The 19237-nt window shown below is 38.4% G+C and overlaps 1 protein-coding gene and 1 non-coding gene across 2 annotated transcripts; both read left to right on the top strand.

Annotated features, from left to right (window-relative positions):
- Positions 1–8103: 8103 nt before the first annotated feature.
- Positions 8104–11561, top strand: LOC146449870 (uncharacterized). Its single transcript, XM_085100995.1, has 3 exons — positions 8104–8122; positions 10111–10353; positions 11219–11561. Exons 1-3 carry the CDS (start codon positions 8104–8106, stop codon positions 11551–11553), a joined length of 597 nt encoding a protein of 198 aa, XP_084957121.1. The 3' UTR covers positions 11554–11561.
- Positions 9617–9689, top strand: Trnaf-gaa (transfer RNA phenylalanine (anticodon GAA)). The gene has a single exon. It is a non-coding gene; the product is annotated as a tRNA-Phe (tRNA).
- Positions 11562–19237: the final 7676 nt, after the last annotated feature.

The raw sequence follows: 19237 nt of genomic DNA, 5'->3' as shown, positions 1-19237 counted from the left end.
AGCCAGTTCCGACCAAATAAAGCAGTAGTACCCTCACGTACAACCAGCGAAGGCAGTGTATGCTGTGATCCCATGTACTCGACACTCACATGCGCTTCTCCCAAGGGGCGCACAGTTTCACCAGTGTAGGTTCAAAGTACAACGGTTGAGGGTTTCATTTCAACATTGGGGCAAACTTGTTTCACAAAAGTAATCGCGGCGAGGGACAGTGCACACCCAGTGTCCAACTGCATACTACAATCATTGTTTTCAATCTTCAGTGGCACACAAATTTCAGATCTTGACATAGCATTAACATCATAAACCACATACAACTCATCTTCATCTGACAGCTGTTCCTGAGGGAACTCTTCTTCGAAACTCATGGTATTTACTCCACCTTTCTTACAGACTCGGGCAATATGTCCTGGCTCGTAAGTTGCAGCTACGACAAACAGCATTCCTAAATTTGCATTTAGATCTTACATGATCAGAATTCCCACACGAAAAAGAAGCATATGACGTCGCTTGCTGAGACGTTGACGAAGCCTGGCGAGATGTCCGCGACGTAGAGTTTGTGCGTGAATCTCCACGAGAAGGGGACGGTATGGCGGGAAATTCCTTCCCAACTGAATTCACCGGTTGAGGCAATTGTTGCTGTTGGACTTGTAAAGTCTCTTTCGCTGCAATTTCGTCGGCGACAGCCACTTGAAGAGCCTGTTGAAATGTTCGATCCTCACTCAGGAGTTTTTTTCTGTGTAGCTGGATTGCAGATACCACATACGAATTGGTCACGAAGCGAGTGGCTCAGGAACTCACCAAAATTACAAGTCGAAGCCAGATGTCGTAAACGGGCACTGTAAACCGGCACGATCTCATTTTCTTCCTGACAACATCGATGAAATCTATAAGATTCGGCAACCTCCTCCGTTTGGGCTTAAAATGTTGTCGCAGTAATTCACATAACGCCTCAAAAGTTTTCTCTTTCGGGTTCTCAGGACCACACAAATCGCGAAGAGTACCGTACGTCTTCTTACCAATCACGGAGATCATCACAGCGACTTTTTTTCTTGCTTGCTTCCTGAATAACAGCGGCAGTCGCTTCAGCAGGATATTGGCCAATATCATTGGCTACGAAGAACTAGTCAAGCCTTTCAAGGTACACTGTAAAAGCCTCAGAGGACGGGTCGAATTCCCCAACGGAACCAAGCAACGGCGAAGCCATGGCGGCAACCACCGAACAAGCTGGTAAGCACGTGGGTGAAAGTACAAACGAACAAAACGAAGTGAAAGAATCTCACCCGGAAAAACAGATACGACGAAACAGTAGTATATCAAAAGGATCCCATCCTCGTCGCCAAATGTTATATCTGAAGAACTCCGAGTACGAAATTAGGAATAAACAACGAACCTTGTTGAGACACAATAACCGTACTTTTTGATCTCCTCTACTGCGCAACCGCATACATGTAACTCAACGTATGACGTAACAAAATAAATAAAAGCCACGATATAACAATATGGGTCTTAGTTTAAAATAGCTAGGTTTACGAAATATTAAACTAAGTATGAGATAGCGGAGGGTACATTTGTATTGGTGGGAATTCATCGGTATCAGAAAGGAAGTGTATGCATTCAAAAGCGAATTACTCAATATTCCAATCAACTTACCGATGGGAGCATTTGGAGGCGCAATGTTTCCATTCTCGTCAACACACAAATGTCTCAAGAAGAATGGTAAATCGTCTGAGGTGAAAAAGCAAGCGCTGCACTGATAAACTCCACCATCGACCATGGCTTTCGCTCAACAATTAATCTGACCGCTGTAGAAACACCAGGATGGGCATGGATCCGAGTGCATGGCCCAAATGGAATGCCAAATGCTACAGAAAATTTCCGGAATTTCCAAATTTTCCGAAAAAAGGACAACCTCGAGAGGTTGTCCGGAATTTTCGAAACAAATTGTTCGAAATATCCCGTTTCATTTGATTCTGAACCGAAATTTCCGGAAATTTTGGCTTAATGGATTGCGCCCCATCTGTCAGCGTTATAATTTGCTTACATTATGCTTTGGGGTTGTTTATTTCAATTAAAGGTTGAAGCTTTTCGAAAAGGATATAATAATGTCAATTTCATGGGAAATGATCTGGAAAGGCGCTTGTGTATGACATTAGTGTAAGTTAAGTTGAAAAATTCAAAATGCATTCTATATTATTTTGACGAAGAGGCAGTTTTGGTCCCAGTCTACATTTTATACCCAGTCTGCAGTCTGCAATCTGCAGTCTGCAGTCTGCATTTTATACTGACCGCATCTCAAATAGTCCACTTGAGTATCGAGTAACTTCTACTTAATATACTGATTCATTTACGACATTCCAAGACGACAAATTTGAGCAAAGACAAAACCGAGCTGGGGAAATGTCTCTATCTCATCAAGCTAAGTGCTTTGTTCATGTTTTTATATAAGCGCTATGCAGTTGTGGTCTGTATGTCTATTTTGCTATACATACTTCGTTGACGTTAGATGTTACAGTAACCCACTTCGCTTGAAATATGCTCAATTTAAAATGTGCCAACAAAATTCCGTGGGTAGAAACCCGTGTTTATTTATCACTCCGCCTGGCTTGTGTTCCTTTAATCCGCCAACAAACTGAACACTGTCAATACTGCCAATGCTTTCGACCTAAAATGCCTGTCGTAAATGTTAGAGGTCATAATAAATCGATCAAACGCCGAACTGTTTTTCGCTGGCTACACAAACAAAATCATCATGTCATGTTTTTGCAAGAATCATACTGCTCCAAAGAGCTTGAAACTATCTGGGAAAACGAATGGGGTGGCAAGGCTTTCTTAAGTCACGGCACAAACCACAGTAAAGGTGTCTTAACACTAATTAATCCCTCTGTGAATTTCAAAGTTGAAAAAGCCATTCCTAACAAACAAGGAAGGTTCATTATTCTAAAGTTGTCACTAGAAGAGAAAGTTATTGTTCTCGTCAACATTTACACACCTAACGATGTCGCTCAACAAGTTGCTTTTTTCAAAAGACTAAACCAACAACTCGAAGAATTCGCGCAAGACACAATTGTAATTGGAGGAGACTTCAATTGCGCGCTCACCTCAAATGACAAAAGAGGCGAAAAACCTATATCTAAAAAATCAGCTGTCATCCAAGAAATTAACACGCTGTGTAATTTGTATAATTTAAGTGATATATGGCGTAGTCTTAACAAAGAAAAAAAAACCTTTCACATGGAGAGCCAAATCTTTCAAAATTCAATGTCGATTAGACTTTTTCTTAGTTTCACACGAGTTAATTCAATTTGCAAAGAAATGTGACATTGTGCACGCACCCGAATCTGATCACTCCGCTGTGTCTCTGGTTCTCCAGTCTAATTACCTAAAGCAAAAGAGAGGACCTGGTTTCTGGAAATTTAATACAGCCCTTCTTAAAGACGAAGCATATGTAACAGCACTTAAAATGAACATTTCATTGTTTAAGGAGAAATACAACGAGACTCTAGGGCTGTCCCTAAGTTGCTCCAATTTTCCAAAAAAGTTGCTCAAAAGTTGCTCCAAAATTCTAAAAGTTGCTCAAAAGTTGCTCCAAAATCCAAAAGTTTCTCAAAAGTTGCTTTCTATTTTTGGGTGTAAGAGATTGATTTACAACTCAAATAACGATTTAATTAATAAATTTCGCTTTACATAGATATCAATACATAATTATATTACACTGACTCATCAATATTGTAAGACTGAGTCTCTCTCAACCGCTGACCACTTTCGTCTGCTACCACAGGCAGCCCAAGGGACCGGTATTTTCACTGTGTTTTACGCAGAAATGGCCGAATCATACATAAAAGTTTAAATTAGAACTTTAATGGGTGGTTTTTAGACAAATTTTAGTTACAAATTGCCTTAAAAGGGCGAGAAAGTTATTCAAAAAGGAAAAAAATGCTCGAAATCCGAAAAGTTGCTCGAAGGACTAAAAGTTGATCCAAATCCGAAAAGTTGCTCAAAAGTTGCCGAGCAACTTCGGGACAGCCCTAACGAGACTCATGATTTAGGTTTAAAATGGGACCTCATAAAAATGGAATAAGTCACACACGATACCACTGTCAATACCCTAAAAACTCACTGGAATCGCGCTAAATCGCCCTAAAAAACACATAGGAGGCAAGAAATACACAAGAGAAGTAAGGTGCGTGATTTTTATTTAAAACTTCGTTTATATTTTTAGCCTCTAAAATAAACCGTTTTTCTCCCATACAAATCCTTATATTTTTCAACCGTTGCGTAGTAGCGCTCATATTTCGAGCTTGGGCTACCTGTGTTTGTTATGCTGGCAACGTTGTTATTCCAGTCACAAGGGCATATGCATATGCATGTAAGTGGTGTTTCAAAATGTAACCAAACGAGAATGACGACAACACAAACAATGAAATATGGTACTGTAATTACTGTAAAATCATTGTGACGAACGGCGAAATGAAGTTGATTGTTAAAAACAAGAAACAGAGGTTGTTAATTTAATAAGATTTTCTTTGGGGTGTCCGCTTACAGGAGCTTAAAAACAAAGAAAAAGTCTAAGTCGTAATCTCTGAAAGTGTCCGCGGCCGCTTACAGGAATGTCCGCTTTATACGAGAATGTTGTGGATCGCGACGTTTCCACTGCTTACTACCAATCTTCATCATACAAGCATAAATTAAGGACAAATCCACTAAACCACTTACCTTGCTCAATACTAATGATACATTTCTTACTCAATATGATTCATTATCCCTGTTATTTTCGTTCTCATTTTATCTTCCTTTTGTTTCGTTTTCCTATTTCTTCTATATTTCTATTATTTTTAATTTTAACTAAATAGTTAGTTTATTAACTTGTTAAGGGCACAGTATTTGATTTTACTCTGAGGTGCTCATTGCTTGTAATCATTTAATATTAAATTTTTGTAACTATTTAATGCTTGTGTGCTAGTTATAAGGAGTGGAGAAACAAATAAATGAAAAATACAAGCACTTGACAACTGATTGTAACATTGGCTGCTTTGGTCTTGGACTAGTGAAAGCGTCCTCCACGTAGCGCTTCCAGACCTATGGCCTGTACGATGCGGTTGCTATTGCCTGTTCTTCAATCATCTCCATTTAGAGGTTAGCAATAACTGCCAAAACCGGGGTATGGTTGGGGTGACAGGGTTGTTCTCCTCGAAAATTTGGTAAGACTGTGAGGCTCTGTTCTGGAAACCCTCAGATTTCAGATTTCAGATTTTTTTTTTTTTTTTTTTTTTATGCACTATTTCATAAGTTTACTACAAAAGGAAACTACAATACATCACCAAAGTAATATAAAGACAACATTAAATTACATAAATATCAAAGGTAAAATGTGCGCTTATGTAATGTGTAACCCCCGATCTCATAACACGACCAAAGTGTATTGTTAAAGCGGCTTCGATTTCACAGATCTGAGAGCTTGATTCTAATAAACCTTACCTTGGAAAAAAAAACTTTACAAAGTGCTTGTAAGCCAGACCATGCAGCCGGGACAAAAAAAAAGTAAACATGCGGTTACTGAGGAGGGAGCGGAAACACATTACAAAGATCTAATTAACGGAAGGGCGTGTTTTTATGCATAAAAAGACCCTCAACGATTGATGACACGAAACCTAAGCACGCTATGTCTTTGTTCATTAGCTGAGGCCTACAAAACCACAGGGCACCCACACGGGATAATGACAGAGGATAAAGAAGATGAACTTATCCACCGTGTGTTTGTCAAGCGAAAAAAATAGATAAATAAATAAAAGGACCGAAGTTTGGTCGGACGATTCGAACGATACATAGAAAAGAGATATTGGAATAAGAAAGGGAAGCTTTATAACTGTGACAACGTGAAGTAATTACAACCTAATTTGGGGGACTAAAATGATGATTGATTTTTACGAATTTTGTACGTATTGGGATAAAGAGAAGCCGGGTATAATGACCATCAATATGAAAAGAAGCAAAACAAACAAACAACAACAACAACAACAACAATAACAAAGGCCTGTGGTTGTGTTTGAAATCAACACAGTTCTCAGCATTCCCTTTCTGTTGAGTAAATATACGCAGCCTAGTAAAACCAGGTTTTGGTGCCACCGGTCTTTATAGCGCCAAAGTGTCTCAATTGTTGAGCTATGAGTAAACTTTATAAGGATCAGAGACATGAAATCTGACATGTATCCAATGCTTGCCGATTTTTGTAAACGACTATTGGCTGAAATACAAACATTATGTATATACAAATATATACTATTGAAACACAAGTGATACATCTTAATTTAATTGCACCAATAATGACATAATGTGCTTGTTACAAATACGGGCTATCAAACTATCAAGGCCTTAGGTTTTATAATCCTATAAAAATACTTGGTCTTAATTCTAGTATTTATTTTTAGAAAAAGTTGAGTGTTTTTAGTTTTCTCTTTTTATGCGTCGCTTTACGTTTCGAATAACCATCGAAGTTATGTACGCAACTTATGTAGCTGCGAAAAGAAAGCTTGAAAAAAGTTCAGGTTTGAACAGAATTCGAACCCATGACCTCTGCGATACTGGTGCAGTGCTCTACCAACTGAGCTATCAGCTAGGCCAACTGGGATTTGGCCATTTTGTGAATTTGTGTCATACCCGTCGACGTGAAGTGATGGAAGTAGAATATATGAAGTACATACAGTATATAAAATGGCATTAAGCAACTATCCGTCTCATGTTAGTAAAACCTTTAATCCACCTGTAAACTTTCGGTCTCGTCAACTGGAAATTGACTATGACGCATATGTGAATAAGATCGGTTTCACAGAACAATTTATCGATGTCAACAGCATGACCTTTCATAGGATTATGTTGGAGGAAAAAAAATGGGTCTTATCTTCATTTAAAAAACATTTTTGACAAAAAAATGGAAGTTCTGATTGGTTAAAAAAATCATACGACTGTCATACGACAATACTAAATTGATGACACATAGGGAAAGTCCCTGTTTTATGACATCATAGACTTCCTGTTTTCCGAGAATTATGACTTCCTGTTCATGTTCATTTTCGAATATTGTTTCGTTTATTTTTAATGGAAAAAAATTTACGATAAAAATAATCGAAAAATGAGTCAATAACGCCAACTCCTGTTACTGACTTTCCCGTATTCTGTTAAGGGTTTGCTAAAATATGCAGTTTTCTGCCGGTTGAATGCTCAAAGCCTTGGGTTACCAACTATGTTCGAAATTCTGCTGGCGAATTTATCCAAACCTTTTACAGCCTCTCCGCATTCCATCAATATTTTTCGTACATTTTTTCAGAAACCTTTCCAGTTTTGTATTAACCAGTTTTCCATCCAAACACAATGGAGTCTAGAAACACATTAACACAACTTCAGCAATAATAATGATGATAAAAAATAAATAAATAGTAATAATGATGATGATGATGATGATGATGATAATAATAATAACGGCTAAAATGACTTTCAACCATAGTCAGAATGCACCAGGTTCCCCCCTCCCCCACCCCTGCGAGGGTCCGCCCTGGCCTCAGTACCAAAAATAGGCCTAATAATAACACGTGAGCGTCAGCTGATGCCCACAAATATAATATTCTTCCGGACCAATTTTCCTCCTGTCTAAGCACAGTGCATTAAAGCTTGATGGAGAGAGTTTTCATTGCCGCGACCGCCATTCTTTTCCTAAATTTCTGTGTCCAAGCACAAGGCAGCGGTGGTAAGTTACTTTCGAAACCTTAACAGGGAGCACAGTTGATTGGATATTCTTTTGCTACGTTTTAGGGTTTTTCTGAAATAACTCTTCGATATTTCAATTTCAATTTATTTATTTATTTATTCACCACGACATACAAACATAGAAAGTTACAATGAATAATAGACTAGGATTACAAGTACATAAGTTTAGAGTAAATAATAATAGTAAAAGAAGTAAGAAGTGAAGAAGTAATCCTCTGAGAACTCCTTTACTTCTTTGTAGCGAAAAGTCCTACAATCTTTGAGAAATTTGTAAAAATCTTGCACTGAAAGAATTTTTGTAAAAGAGAAGGATGACATGAAGACCGTAAGAGTAATTACAGAAAGATGGTGGAAAGATTTGAAGGTATGGGAAAACTAGCCTGCGCCGCAGCGGCGCAAGCTAGGGAAAACTGAAAGTTTGAAGACAATTATTTATTCAGAGGTTATCTCAACAACGGTATTTTGACGTAACCAATAAAACCTGGCGGCTAGCGAGATTCTTCCTCTGAGCTCTTGTTCCAAGGATATCAGTGCTTATCTTAGACAAATCTTTGTAGCAGAAACTTGTGCCTCGTTCGAGAAAGAACTAATTCCTGGACGTGTGGGCTTGTTCGATGAAAGTGGAGTACTACAAATAAGGATAATTACACCATATAAATCTAAAATTATCCTTATAATTCTCACATTGTCACGTTCCATGTTCATTTTGTTGTCACCGTTTATCATAATTAGCATTACTGTCTACTTATTATAAATTCAATTTCCAACGCTTTGTACATTATTACTAACTAAAGATGACAGAAGTCTCTGTCGAAACATGTTTTGTAAACTTAAAGATTTTGTCGTTTTCTTTAAACTATTTTTATTCTAAATGAAACAGGATTCGAACACATGACCTCTGCGATACCGGTGCAGGGCTCTACCAATTGAGCTATCAGACCAAATGGGAGGTAGTGATTTTGTGAATTCGTGATATACCCGTAGAATCGGTATTGCAGTGTTCATGGCTTCAAATCACGTTCAAGTCTGATAACTTTTTTCAGGCTCTCTTTTCGCAACTGCTTAACTTTCGTCCATATATAACTGCAATGATCATTCACTTATTCATTCTTTCTTCCCCAGTTCATATGAATCGATTTTCATATATTCACTTAACTGAAATGATCATTCACTTGTTCAACCTTTCTCCCGCAGTTCATATGAATGGATTTTCATATATTCACTTAACTGAAATGATCATTCACGTATTCATTCTTTCTTCCGCAGTTCATATGAATGGATTTTCATACATTCACTTAACTGAAATGATCATTCACTTATTCATTCTTCCTTCCGCAGTTCATATCAATAGATTTTCATATATTCACTTAACTGAAATGATCATTCACTTATTCATTCTTTCTTCTGCAGTTCATATGAATGGATTTTCATATATTCACTTAACTGAAATGATCATTCACTTATTCATTCTTCCTTCCGCAGTTCATATCAATGGATTTTCATATATTCACTTAACTGAAATGATCATTCCCTTATTCGTTCTTTCTTCTGCAGTTCATATGAATGGATTTTCATATATTCACTTAACTGGAATGATCATTCACTTATTCATTCTTTCTTCCGCAGTTCATATGAATGGATTTTCATATATTCACTTAACTGAAATGATCATTCACGTATTCATTCTTCCTTCCGCAGTTCATATGAATGGATTTTCATATATTCACTTAACTGAAATGATCATTCACTTATTCATTCTTCCTTCCGCAGTTCATATCAATGGATTTTCATATATTCTCTTTCATCTCATCACCTCTACGGGTATATCACAAACTCACAATATGACTAGTTCCCAGTTGGCTTGATAGCTTAATTAGTAGAGCATTGCACTGAAATCGCAGAGGTCATGGGTTCGAATCCCATTCAAGCCAGATTTTTTTTCAGGCTCTCTTTTCGCAACTGCTTAAGTTGTGTATGCAACTGCGATGATCATTCCTTTATTAAAAATTTGGTTTTTAGGGAAAACAATTAAGGAACTTGTAACGAAAGACCTGCAAAGATAAATAGACGTACTCGAAAATGTTGCTCTGAAAGTGAAGTCTTTACTGCTTCTTTTCCTTCTTCTTAAATTTTGTTTTCCAATAAAAAAATTCAACGCGTAAGTGACGTGAGAAAACGGCTTCAAGTTTTTTTGTATTGGCTTCTTTCTGTCCTGCTAGTTTGCTTGGAACAAGCAAAACTCAGAATTTGTCACTACTTTCGTAGACAAAATAATTTTAGCGCATGGTTACTTTTGGAATCTTAATCTTTATTTTTAAATTTGAAACAATTTTTCCCCTCTTTTGATCGCAGATGCCTCATCCGCTGGAAGCCTGGGCTGTGAAATAAGAGCGGCTGCCAGTTGTTCCTTGGCACGTGATGGTCAATATGCCAATCAGACAGTAAAACCAGATTCCTCCATGACTCTCAACTGCTCGATCAGAAATAATGGAACAACACTTGGCAAGACATGGGAACAAGTGAATAAGAAGATTAATCCCAAATATGGCCTGATTTTAAAGCAAGCGAATTCGATAACCCGTATATACTTCAAACGTAAGTTAAATCTTCTCTTTAGTCTGCCGCGATATATGCACTCACGAAATAACAATTCTAAAAATAACAGGTATAGCAAAAATGACTTATGTTCAGCCCAAATTGCATTAATAATGGTGGAGACGCGGTGGTGTAGTGGTGAGCGCGTCGGACTTTCGGTCGGACGGTCGGAAGATCCGAGGGTGGTTGGTTCGATGCCAGATTGGTCCCTACATTGCTGTGTTGTTTCTTTAGACACTCCACACTCTCTTCACCCAGGTGTATAAATGGGTACCGGCTGGGGGTAACCCTGCGATGGACTAGCATGCCATCCTGGGGAGAGTAGCAATATTCCTAGTTGCTTAACGCAACAGAAACCGGGTTAAAGCTCCGGCCGTTTGGGCCACTTGGGCGTGTAGTGCGACTTTACCTTACCCTACCATACATTAACAATACGTTCATCTTCTTCCATACTGCATCTCATAAAGCGAACAGCAGTCATGAATAAGAACATAAAGAACTTAAGTCATAAAATTAACAAATGCATGATAACCAGCCAGATAGGCACTGGATTTATAGTTATTTGGCACGTTCACGTTTAAACGAGTCCTGTACTCATCCGTGTAATGTGGATAAATAACATACCTACCTATACCTACCTATTGTAGATGAGGACACCTTGCCACAACTATTTGTTGGAGAAATGTGTTAATAATCTTACGGAAACGACGATACGTTTGTTTTACTGGTTGACTTCCGATTAATTCAGTATCTCCTGAGCAGACTGAGGGCATTAATTAGCAAGCGCTTTCAAAAGTGACCAGGTCCGCTTGTAAAGTTGAAATATGGTCAATCGACTACACCTATAATCTGTTTCTTCTCGTAGATACACTACAGCGAACTTTCACATCGACTTCACCAAGGATTATGTTAACAAACAGTCACGACTTCTTGTTGAAATGCTCTTTCAAGGGATGGCCTCCCCCTCGTGTAGTTTGGTTCAAGGATGGCAAACAAATGATCAATGGATCTCAAGGTTTTTACCACATAGAAAAGAGCCTGTCTCAATGTGATCACGCTACTCTAGAAACTACCCTTCATTTTCCACCAGCCCGCGAGGAATACGAAGGATATTACACCTGTAATGCTGAAAATAGCTTCAAAGGATGGTCGAGTAATCGCCACTCAGACCGGTTGCAGGTAATATATGAATGTAAGTGACCTGGTTTATTTCCTTCTATAAATAAAATCTGAAGTAGTTAAACTCGTGCAAAGGAATGCCATTCTGGATTCCAGGATTTGTTTTATTGTCGTCAACAGGACGCATTACTCATAAAGAGTCTCAAAATTAACATAACATCTGTACATTAAGGCTTTTTTCGTGAACGCATATTCGAAAGCCTATGCACGCCTTTAAAGTTTTAGGGCCTTTTGTGCTAGATCCAAGAAGACCGCCTCAGTTAAGATGTATCCTACTTTTCTTCACAAATATCTATTGTTGGACTAACAACAGCCTATTATAAAGGGGGAGGTTCATGGGGGTTTGACCTCTTTTGCTAAAAATGTTGAAATAAGACCTTCACTTCGCTACTTAATAAAGTAGACCAACGAGGGGAAACTAATCAACTCAATTTTTGAAAGGAACAACTCGTGATCTGTTCCAACATATTTTCGAAACAAAAGTGCGAGAACTTGAAAAAGCACAAATCAACAGTTTTATTGCACTGGAGGTAATAATTTATAACAAAAGTAGACAATTTCTGTTGACAAACAAACATTTTTGGGTTTTGAGATGTCATCAAATTCGCGTGATAGTCCCCTTTAACCCAGGAGGGCTTCGGGAATCTGGCGTCGGACCTCGTAGAAGGTAACCTCGTAGATTGTTGGATAAGGCGTGATTATTTAAATCGAAACAGGACAACAATGATTGACCTACTTATATTTTATATAAAGGGATCAATTAAATGTTAAAATTATTGCAGCGGTACAGCATTTCTTTTTATTGTTTTTGTGTTTATTTAACGTATGCTTTTCTCGAACTCAAAACAGTATAAATTGAAATTATGTAATTACAGGCCCACTGGATTACAGCCCAACTACTGGTCATGAGTCTTCAGAGATTCACGCCACAGTCTTTACCAACACCACCCTAAAGTGCTTTGTTGACTCACAATGCAATCTAAGATGGTATTTCAACAACAAATCACTGCCATTAAAATACGCTGGGAAGTATGAAGAAAGGGAATTAAAAAGTCACAGCAAATGCAAGAAAGCTTTCAGCCTCACCATTCTGAACGTTACGGATAATGACAAGGGGACCTACAGCTGTCACATGTTCGGCTGTAAAGAGAAAGGAGAATGGAAAATCACTTCAGCGTCCATTGAGTTACATGTCTATCCTCGAGCTCGGAAAAATGGTGAGAAACTCTTTTTCAGTTCCATTTTATTGCAACAGTTAGTTGTTTCAGTCGGTCGGTCGGTTGCGTGGCTGAATGATTGACTGGCCGACGGAAACACTGACTGACTCACTTTGTGACTGTCACCAAATGTCTTTAACTCAATGGAAAGTATTTATTTAATGAGCCTGTGCACTGTTACTTCAAGAAGCGCCTGCTATATCAGTTCAAAACTGTCCTGATTGAAGTATAAAGCAATTCAAAAGTAATTTTCATACGCGGGACGTAAAAAATGTACTTCTAATTCGAATTACTTTCTAACGTACAACTTTTACTTTCCAGTAACTTCAGAGGTTCCAACAACAGCTCCGCCAAATCATTCGAGAAACTCAGGTCAGTGCTTTAACCCTGCCGTGTAGCTAATCCTCGGTAGTTTTAATGTGGTTGGTGTCTCTCGTTCAGTTCTTTACTTCAGACGGATATGCCTTATCTTTCATCCCTCGCTTTCAAACCTGGCTTTTTAAATCCATGCCATTTCAGACCTAAAAGGATGACGTTTGCGTATCCGAAGGCCGGTAAAACAGGCTTTTAACATATGTCACGTGATATTTTTTGGAATAAGTTTCTTTTTAATTTGAAGGTGAAGACTGAAAGCCTTCATCTATGTTCTTTTACATAATGTAACAACTATTTCCAATATCAGAGCAAAACGGAAGAAAACCCAGAACTTTGGGGCGGTAACATAACATAATCAACGCTGTTTAGAAAGTTTTAACCAACTCTCTTAACAGCGTCGATTTTGTAATCTTTAAATTCTCATTAATTAACTACGCTGCGCAGTAAATCAAACTTTATAACATAACAACAGAGTTTGGACCTTAGTTTCGCAGGAACAAAGATCTGCAACACCATAACCATTGCAACTTAGTAACTTTACGCTTCCTATAATACTAAATAGATGTCCAGATTCAAACCATAAAAATGGACGTTGAAGAACACGAAATTAATGGAAAAAGTGTCATTGCAAAAATGTATTTTGACCCCTCAAAAACAAGAATTGTGGCCAGTGGAAGACAAGGCCGTTTTAGCCCGTGATTCCCTTTTAAATGAAATCCTGTTTAAAATACTACAGAAAATAGCTTTAATTTCTCATATATTAACTTCACGTAATAATATACATACAAAAATTTCTGCAATCTGATTGGTGGAGAGCGGCTCAATTTATCCTAAATGCAGTGCAGAAATGTGAAATTGAGTGCAGAAAGTTGAAATTAGTGCAACAAAGGTGAAATTAAAATGATTGACAGGTACGTAAATTTGCAAATCGGCTGTCTCGAAACAAAATAGCGAGCAGGTTTGAAGAGAGTAACAGCATTTTAATTCGAAGTTTAAAGGAAAATGCAAAGAAACTCAACAAAGCACAAACAACAGGCTACAAGTTTGGAGGTCTTGGACAGCAGAAAAGGGCTACGACCAAAATACTGTAAACTATGAACCGGAGGCAGTCAACAAAATTCTCGAGGATTTCCATGTAAGACGGGAAAGACTATACGAGCATGGCAGTCTTCGCACTGCAATTGAACGTACGCGTTACCAAAGAAGGTAAGGTTACAAATACTCCACAATTAGAAACCGAGAGTGAAAAGGTTCGAAGCAAGTTCTTGAAGGTAAACAAGGTTAGCTTAAAGTCAAGCGGTCGAACAAGTCTCGGAAGTCTGACTAACACTGAATTAAATGAGCTGTTGAAAAGCAAAACGCTTTGAAGCAAATGTCCTGGTACAAACGGTTTGGAAGCTCCTGACTCAATATTTTGGCGTAGAGCATCATGTTGATGATTTCCATGTCGGCTTGGACGAAAACAAACGTTGAATTCATTGAGAACCAGACTAAAACACGCCAGTCTGGACTGTACTCCTGAAATCCAGTCAGTTCGAAAACATGCCGAGGACGGTGATTGACTTCAGACTTCTTTTAACATTGACTTAAAATTATGCTTTGTGATTTGAAAACTTGCTCTTTTTAGAGTGATGGTATTTTTAGCATGTTTTCCGTACGTATGAACATGTATGTCAATCAAGCTTGTCATTTTTGAAACCAATCAAAGACATGTAGGCGGAGCATTAGCTGACGAACAAGAAATAAACAAAAGCTCATTTGTGTATGTATATTATTAACAAGTAATCACATGATTTCTCTCGTGCAATTTGGAATAAGTAAGCACTTGTACAATTTTAAAAGACCACAAATTGCATTCGCCCTGCGGGCTCGTGCAATTTTGTTAGCCTTTTAAAATTTTACTCGTGCTTATTTATTCCAAATTGCACCCAGAATCATGTGATTACCTATACAAATAGACTGGGCATTGTTTTATAGGCCATTTCCGAGCCTTGGACCTCATTATGAAAGCAAGGCTCAGTACAGAGCTTTTCGTATGAAAATCCGCTTTCAGTTTCACATGTATGAAAGCTTATTTTCACAATAAAAAATATACACGAAGCCTCGCTTTCATTATGAGGTACAAAGCAACTCGTAAATGGCACATTTCGCAAGCCTTCATCGTTTCGATTTCAGGGGAAAATCGGGAAAATATAAAGCGACATTGGAAGCTAATCCTATGTGGAAAAGACAAACTCAACAAGAATAAAATAATCTAAGGAAGTTATATTTTTAAGTTGATTCCTACATTTGTCAATTGCACTTCGGGGGGTCTATGTTTTCGTCGCCAACAAAGACCCGTCAGTTTGAAACCAAAATATCGGCTAAAAAAACTGATATAGTTTCCTTATTACTTTACTTCCTTCCCTCTGTCTTTTCGCCGCCGTACGAATCTGTTTGTAGTGTTGTGTTATATTTGTTCAAGATCTTTTTCTCAGTGGTTTGTATACGTGGTGTTTACGCGAAAATATAGCCTATATGTTTTATCCATTATCTAAAAAATCGCGGGAATAAGTCAGAATATAGAACCCTATTATCACAGGATGAGAAATCTCACGATTTTTCTTAATTTTTCACAGGAGCCAGACCAAGAAGGTGGATCTTGCCCATTGCTATTCTGTTAGCAGGGGGTGTCTTTATTCTGATGATCATGTTAGTCGTGCTTCGCTACGTCAAGAAAAAATGGAAATCCAGGAAGTTTAAAGGTAATTAAAAACGTTTCGTTCAGAGATGAATGAGTAAGAGGGTCGCAATTCCAGATTCTGGGGAGTGATTCACAACGGTGGCCACCAGCTGGCGACTACTCGCTAACCTAAGCCACCTAAGCCCCAGCCTAGCCTGTTGAGCTGATGCCGTGTTCAAGTTTACCAGAGACTGGCCAGACCTCTTAATTAACTATACCTTGCTACAGTGGAAGACTTACTAAAGCTAAGTCGCCGCTAACCCTTGTCATGAATAAACTAGTATTTTAAATGTACTCTGATTTTGATGCTTAGCTTCTAGTTGCGCTAAATAGAGATATACTACAGACTGCTAGGGCAAGCAAAGAAAAACTTAAAACATTGATTATTTTGGAAAAACATGGGTGGCAGAGAAGGCAGAGCGTATCCCATGCAGGAGAGGTGTCTGGAGTATAATATAGGGTGGACCAGAAGAGGGTTGCCTTTAAGCAAGGACGATGGATGGTACCCTCTTCGAGAGGTATACTGAATTTGCAATGGTTACCAAAGAACTTATGTCAGGCTTCCTCAAGGGACACTCATGCGCTACGGCTCTGATCAAGCTGACGGATGATTGGAGAAGCGCCCTTGACGAAAAGAAGCAGATGGGTGTGATTGCCATCGATCTGTCCAAGGCTTTTGACTGTATATGCCACAATCTGTTGCTTGCAAAAGTGAAAGCCTATGGCGTTCAGGAACTGGCACTTCAACTCTTAAGATCATATCTGCATGGCTGCAAGCAAGGGGTGATATGCAATAACAAGTGCTCTAGCTGGTCACCGGTACGAAGTCGCGTTCCACAGGGAAGTCTTCTTAGTCCTCTACTATTTAACATCTTTATGAACGACATAAACGAAACTGTCACCGTTTCTTCCCTCCGCCTCTGTGCAGATGATACAATTCTATATACGGCGGATTATAGCCCAGTTGTTTTTCAACATTTATTAAACCAAGACATGGAAAAACTATCTTCCTGGTTTGCCTCTAACTATCAACAGGCTAACGAGGACAAGACCCAAGCGATGATCCTTGGGAACTCATCCTATCGATATGACCTTGAGTTTGCCGGCACTCCCGTTGATATCAACAACCATTTAAAGATCCTAGGGATATGTTTAGATAACAAATTATCTTTTAAAGAATATATAAGTATCATGCTGAAGAAGTATATTCTAAGATAGGCGCACTTTGCCGCCTTAAGCGCTTAGTACCGGAAAACACTATGTTGCTTCTTTACAAGAGCTTTGTATTATCACATTTTGAATACTGCAACTCTTTACTTATGGGTATAGGTAAAACACTTAACACGTCACGAAACTGGAAGATGCGAACTATTATGGTCCACGAACTATAATGAACATGGGAAAAAGTACTGACTACGAATCAATTCTTAGGATGGCAGAAATGAATACATTGGAACATAGACGCATAGAACAATCTTTGATGGTATTTTTTAAATGTTTCAAGGAGAATGGTCCAGGCTAACACGATTTCCTGTTTGTCGTTACATTACAGACTTCTTTAACGCAAAATGAATCAATCACAAAGAGCTTTCATCAAATACTCTACTATGTTAGTGTTCGCTACACTTGTTACTGTTCTATTATGTTACTGTTCGGAAACTGTATTATAGTTTGCCATATGTTTTTGGAATTGTACAGCTTGTATTGTAATGATTTCTACTGTCCATTAAACAATTTAAATACACCTCAAAGACTAGTTTGGGCCAGTTTTGACTTAGAGAACATTCAATACCATCAACGGAGCCTTTAAAATGACGTAATATTCATGACCTCTGTAAAACGGACACCTCTCTAATACGGACACTTTGCTCTGTCCCTTCGGGTTCCGTATTAGAGATGTTCGACTGTATAAACAAAGGCATTTGAGTATAAACAAAGATAAACAAAGGTGTCCTATCTTATCTAAGTTCATTAGTTACAATGTGATTAACAATTAATTAACAATTAAGAATTTGGTGATTTGTTTCTCAATACAGGTTTACCAGAAGAGGAAATTACAAACAACAAAGTGTTTGTCAGTTATAGCTCTAAGGACTTTGCATGGCTCAGTGAAAATCTGATCTCTCTCCTCGACAAACACTCGATACCATACAGCATTCACATCCGGGACTTTGAGCTGGGAAAGCCCATCGTCCAAAACATGGCTGACAGCGTGTACGGCAGCCGTCAAGTGCTGATTGTTTTGTCTGACAACTACCTGGCAAGCAACTTCTGTCGGGAGGAGCTGCATATGGCCATCCAGAGAGGAGTGGACACGGGAGATTCGACGCTGATTCTTGTGATGATCGACAAGTTCAATAAAAGAAGATTGCCTGGGGCTTTGAGAAATCATACTTTGCTAGATTTTGAGAAACATGCAAAGAAGCAAAACTGGGAGGAGAAATTGCTGTGCGCAGTGAAGGGTGAAAAGCTGTAGCCCGGCCGCGTATTTGACAGAGTCCCGTTGTACCTTGCAGTTATTAGTTATTGTCATTAACCCATGTTCAAACAGTGATCCACTCAGTTTACGGATTCCGCCCAACCATCCGGGAGGTATCGCACTTATATAGGAATGGAGTGTTTAAACATAAATGGGAAAACTAGCAAAGTATTTGATCACTTTTAAACTCGCGCAGAAGGAAATCATTGTACTTTTTTATGAAAGTACTTCTACATAACCGAAAACAGGTCGCAAATTCTATTTCCAAGCCTTGTGCTCCATTGCCACTAATTAAAGCGGAACCCGCTGATACTAGTAATGTTTATGTAACTTGTAATTTAAAGGCACTCCATTTTTAGTTGAAGTTTTGAGCAGCATCAAATAGATGGTTCTACACTGGTTTGTTCTTTTGGCATTTGTACACAAATTTCGACAAAGTCCACACAGGTAGCAAATTCCGCTTTCTTTGGCAACAAACGATGGACAATTAACGGCGTGTTATTATTTTGAACATATTGTCCTGTTTTAATCTCATCGCTCAGAAAATTTGCGCTAAATTTTAACAGTTAACCCGACCAAAAGTTACATTTGCGAGAAGCGAGAAAGATTATTTCTCTGAGAAAATATTTAACAGCGTTTTTAATGCCTCCTCGTTTGTTATACAACTGCAAAGGTCAGTTCATTATCAACAACAATATTATTTAATAAACATGTTATTAAAAAAATAATTTGTTGTCTGACGATGAATTAAGTCAGCTAAGTTGTGGATCGCGACGTTTCCACCGCTTTCTACTAATCTTCATCATACAAGCACAAATTAAGGACAAATCCACTAAACCAATTACCTTGCTCAATACTAATGATGCATTCCTTGATACATACCTATGGCCTGTACGATGCGGTTGCTATTGC

The sequence above is a fragment of the Pavona decussata genome, unplaced genomic scaffold (assembly GCF_977016875.1).
Source record: "Pavona decussata unplaced genomic scaffold, jaPavDecu1.1 SCAFFOLD_563, whole genome shotgun sequence".
Lineage (NCBI taxonomy): Eukaryota > Metazoa > Cnidaria > Anthozoa > Scleractinia > Agariciidae > Pavona > Pavona decussata.
This window is presented reverse-complemented; position numbering and strand designations above follow the sequence as displayed.

Coding starts and splice junctions, on each gene's coding strand:
- LOC146449870 (XM_085100995.1), top strand. Junction 10,354..11,218: donor AACCCGTATATACTTCAAAC/GTAAGTTAAATC, acceptor TTCTTCTCGTAG/ATACACTACAGCGAACTTTC.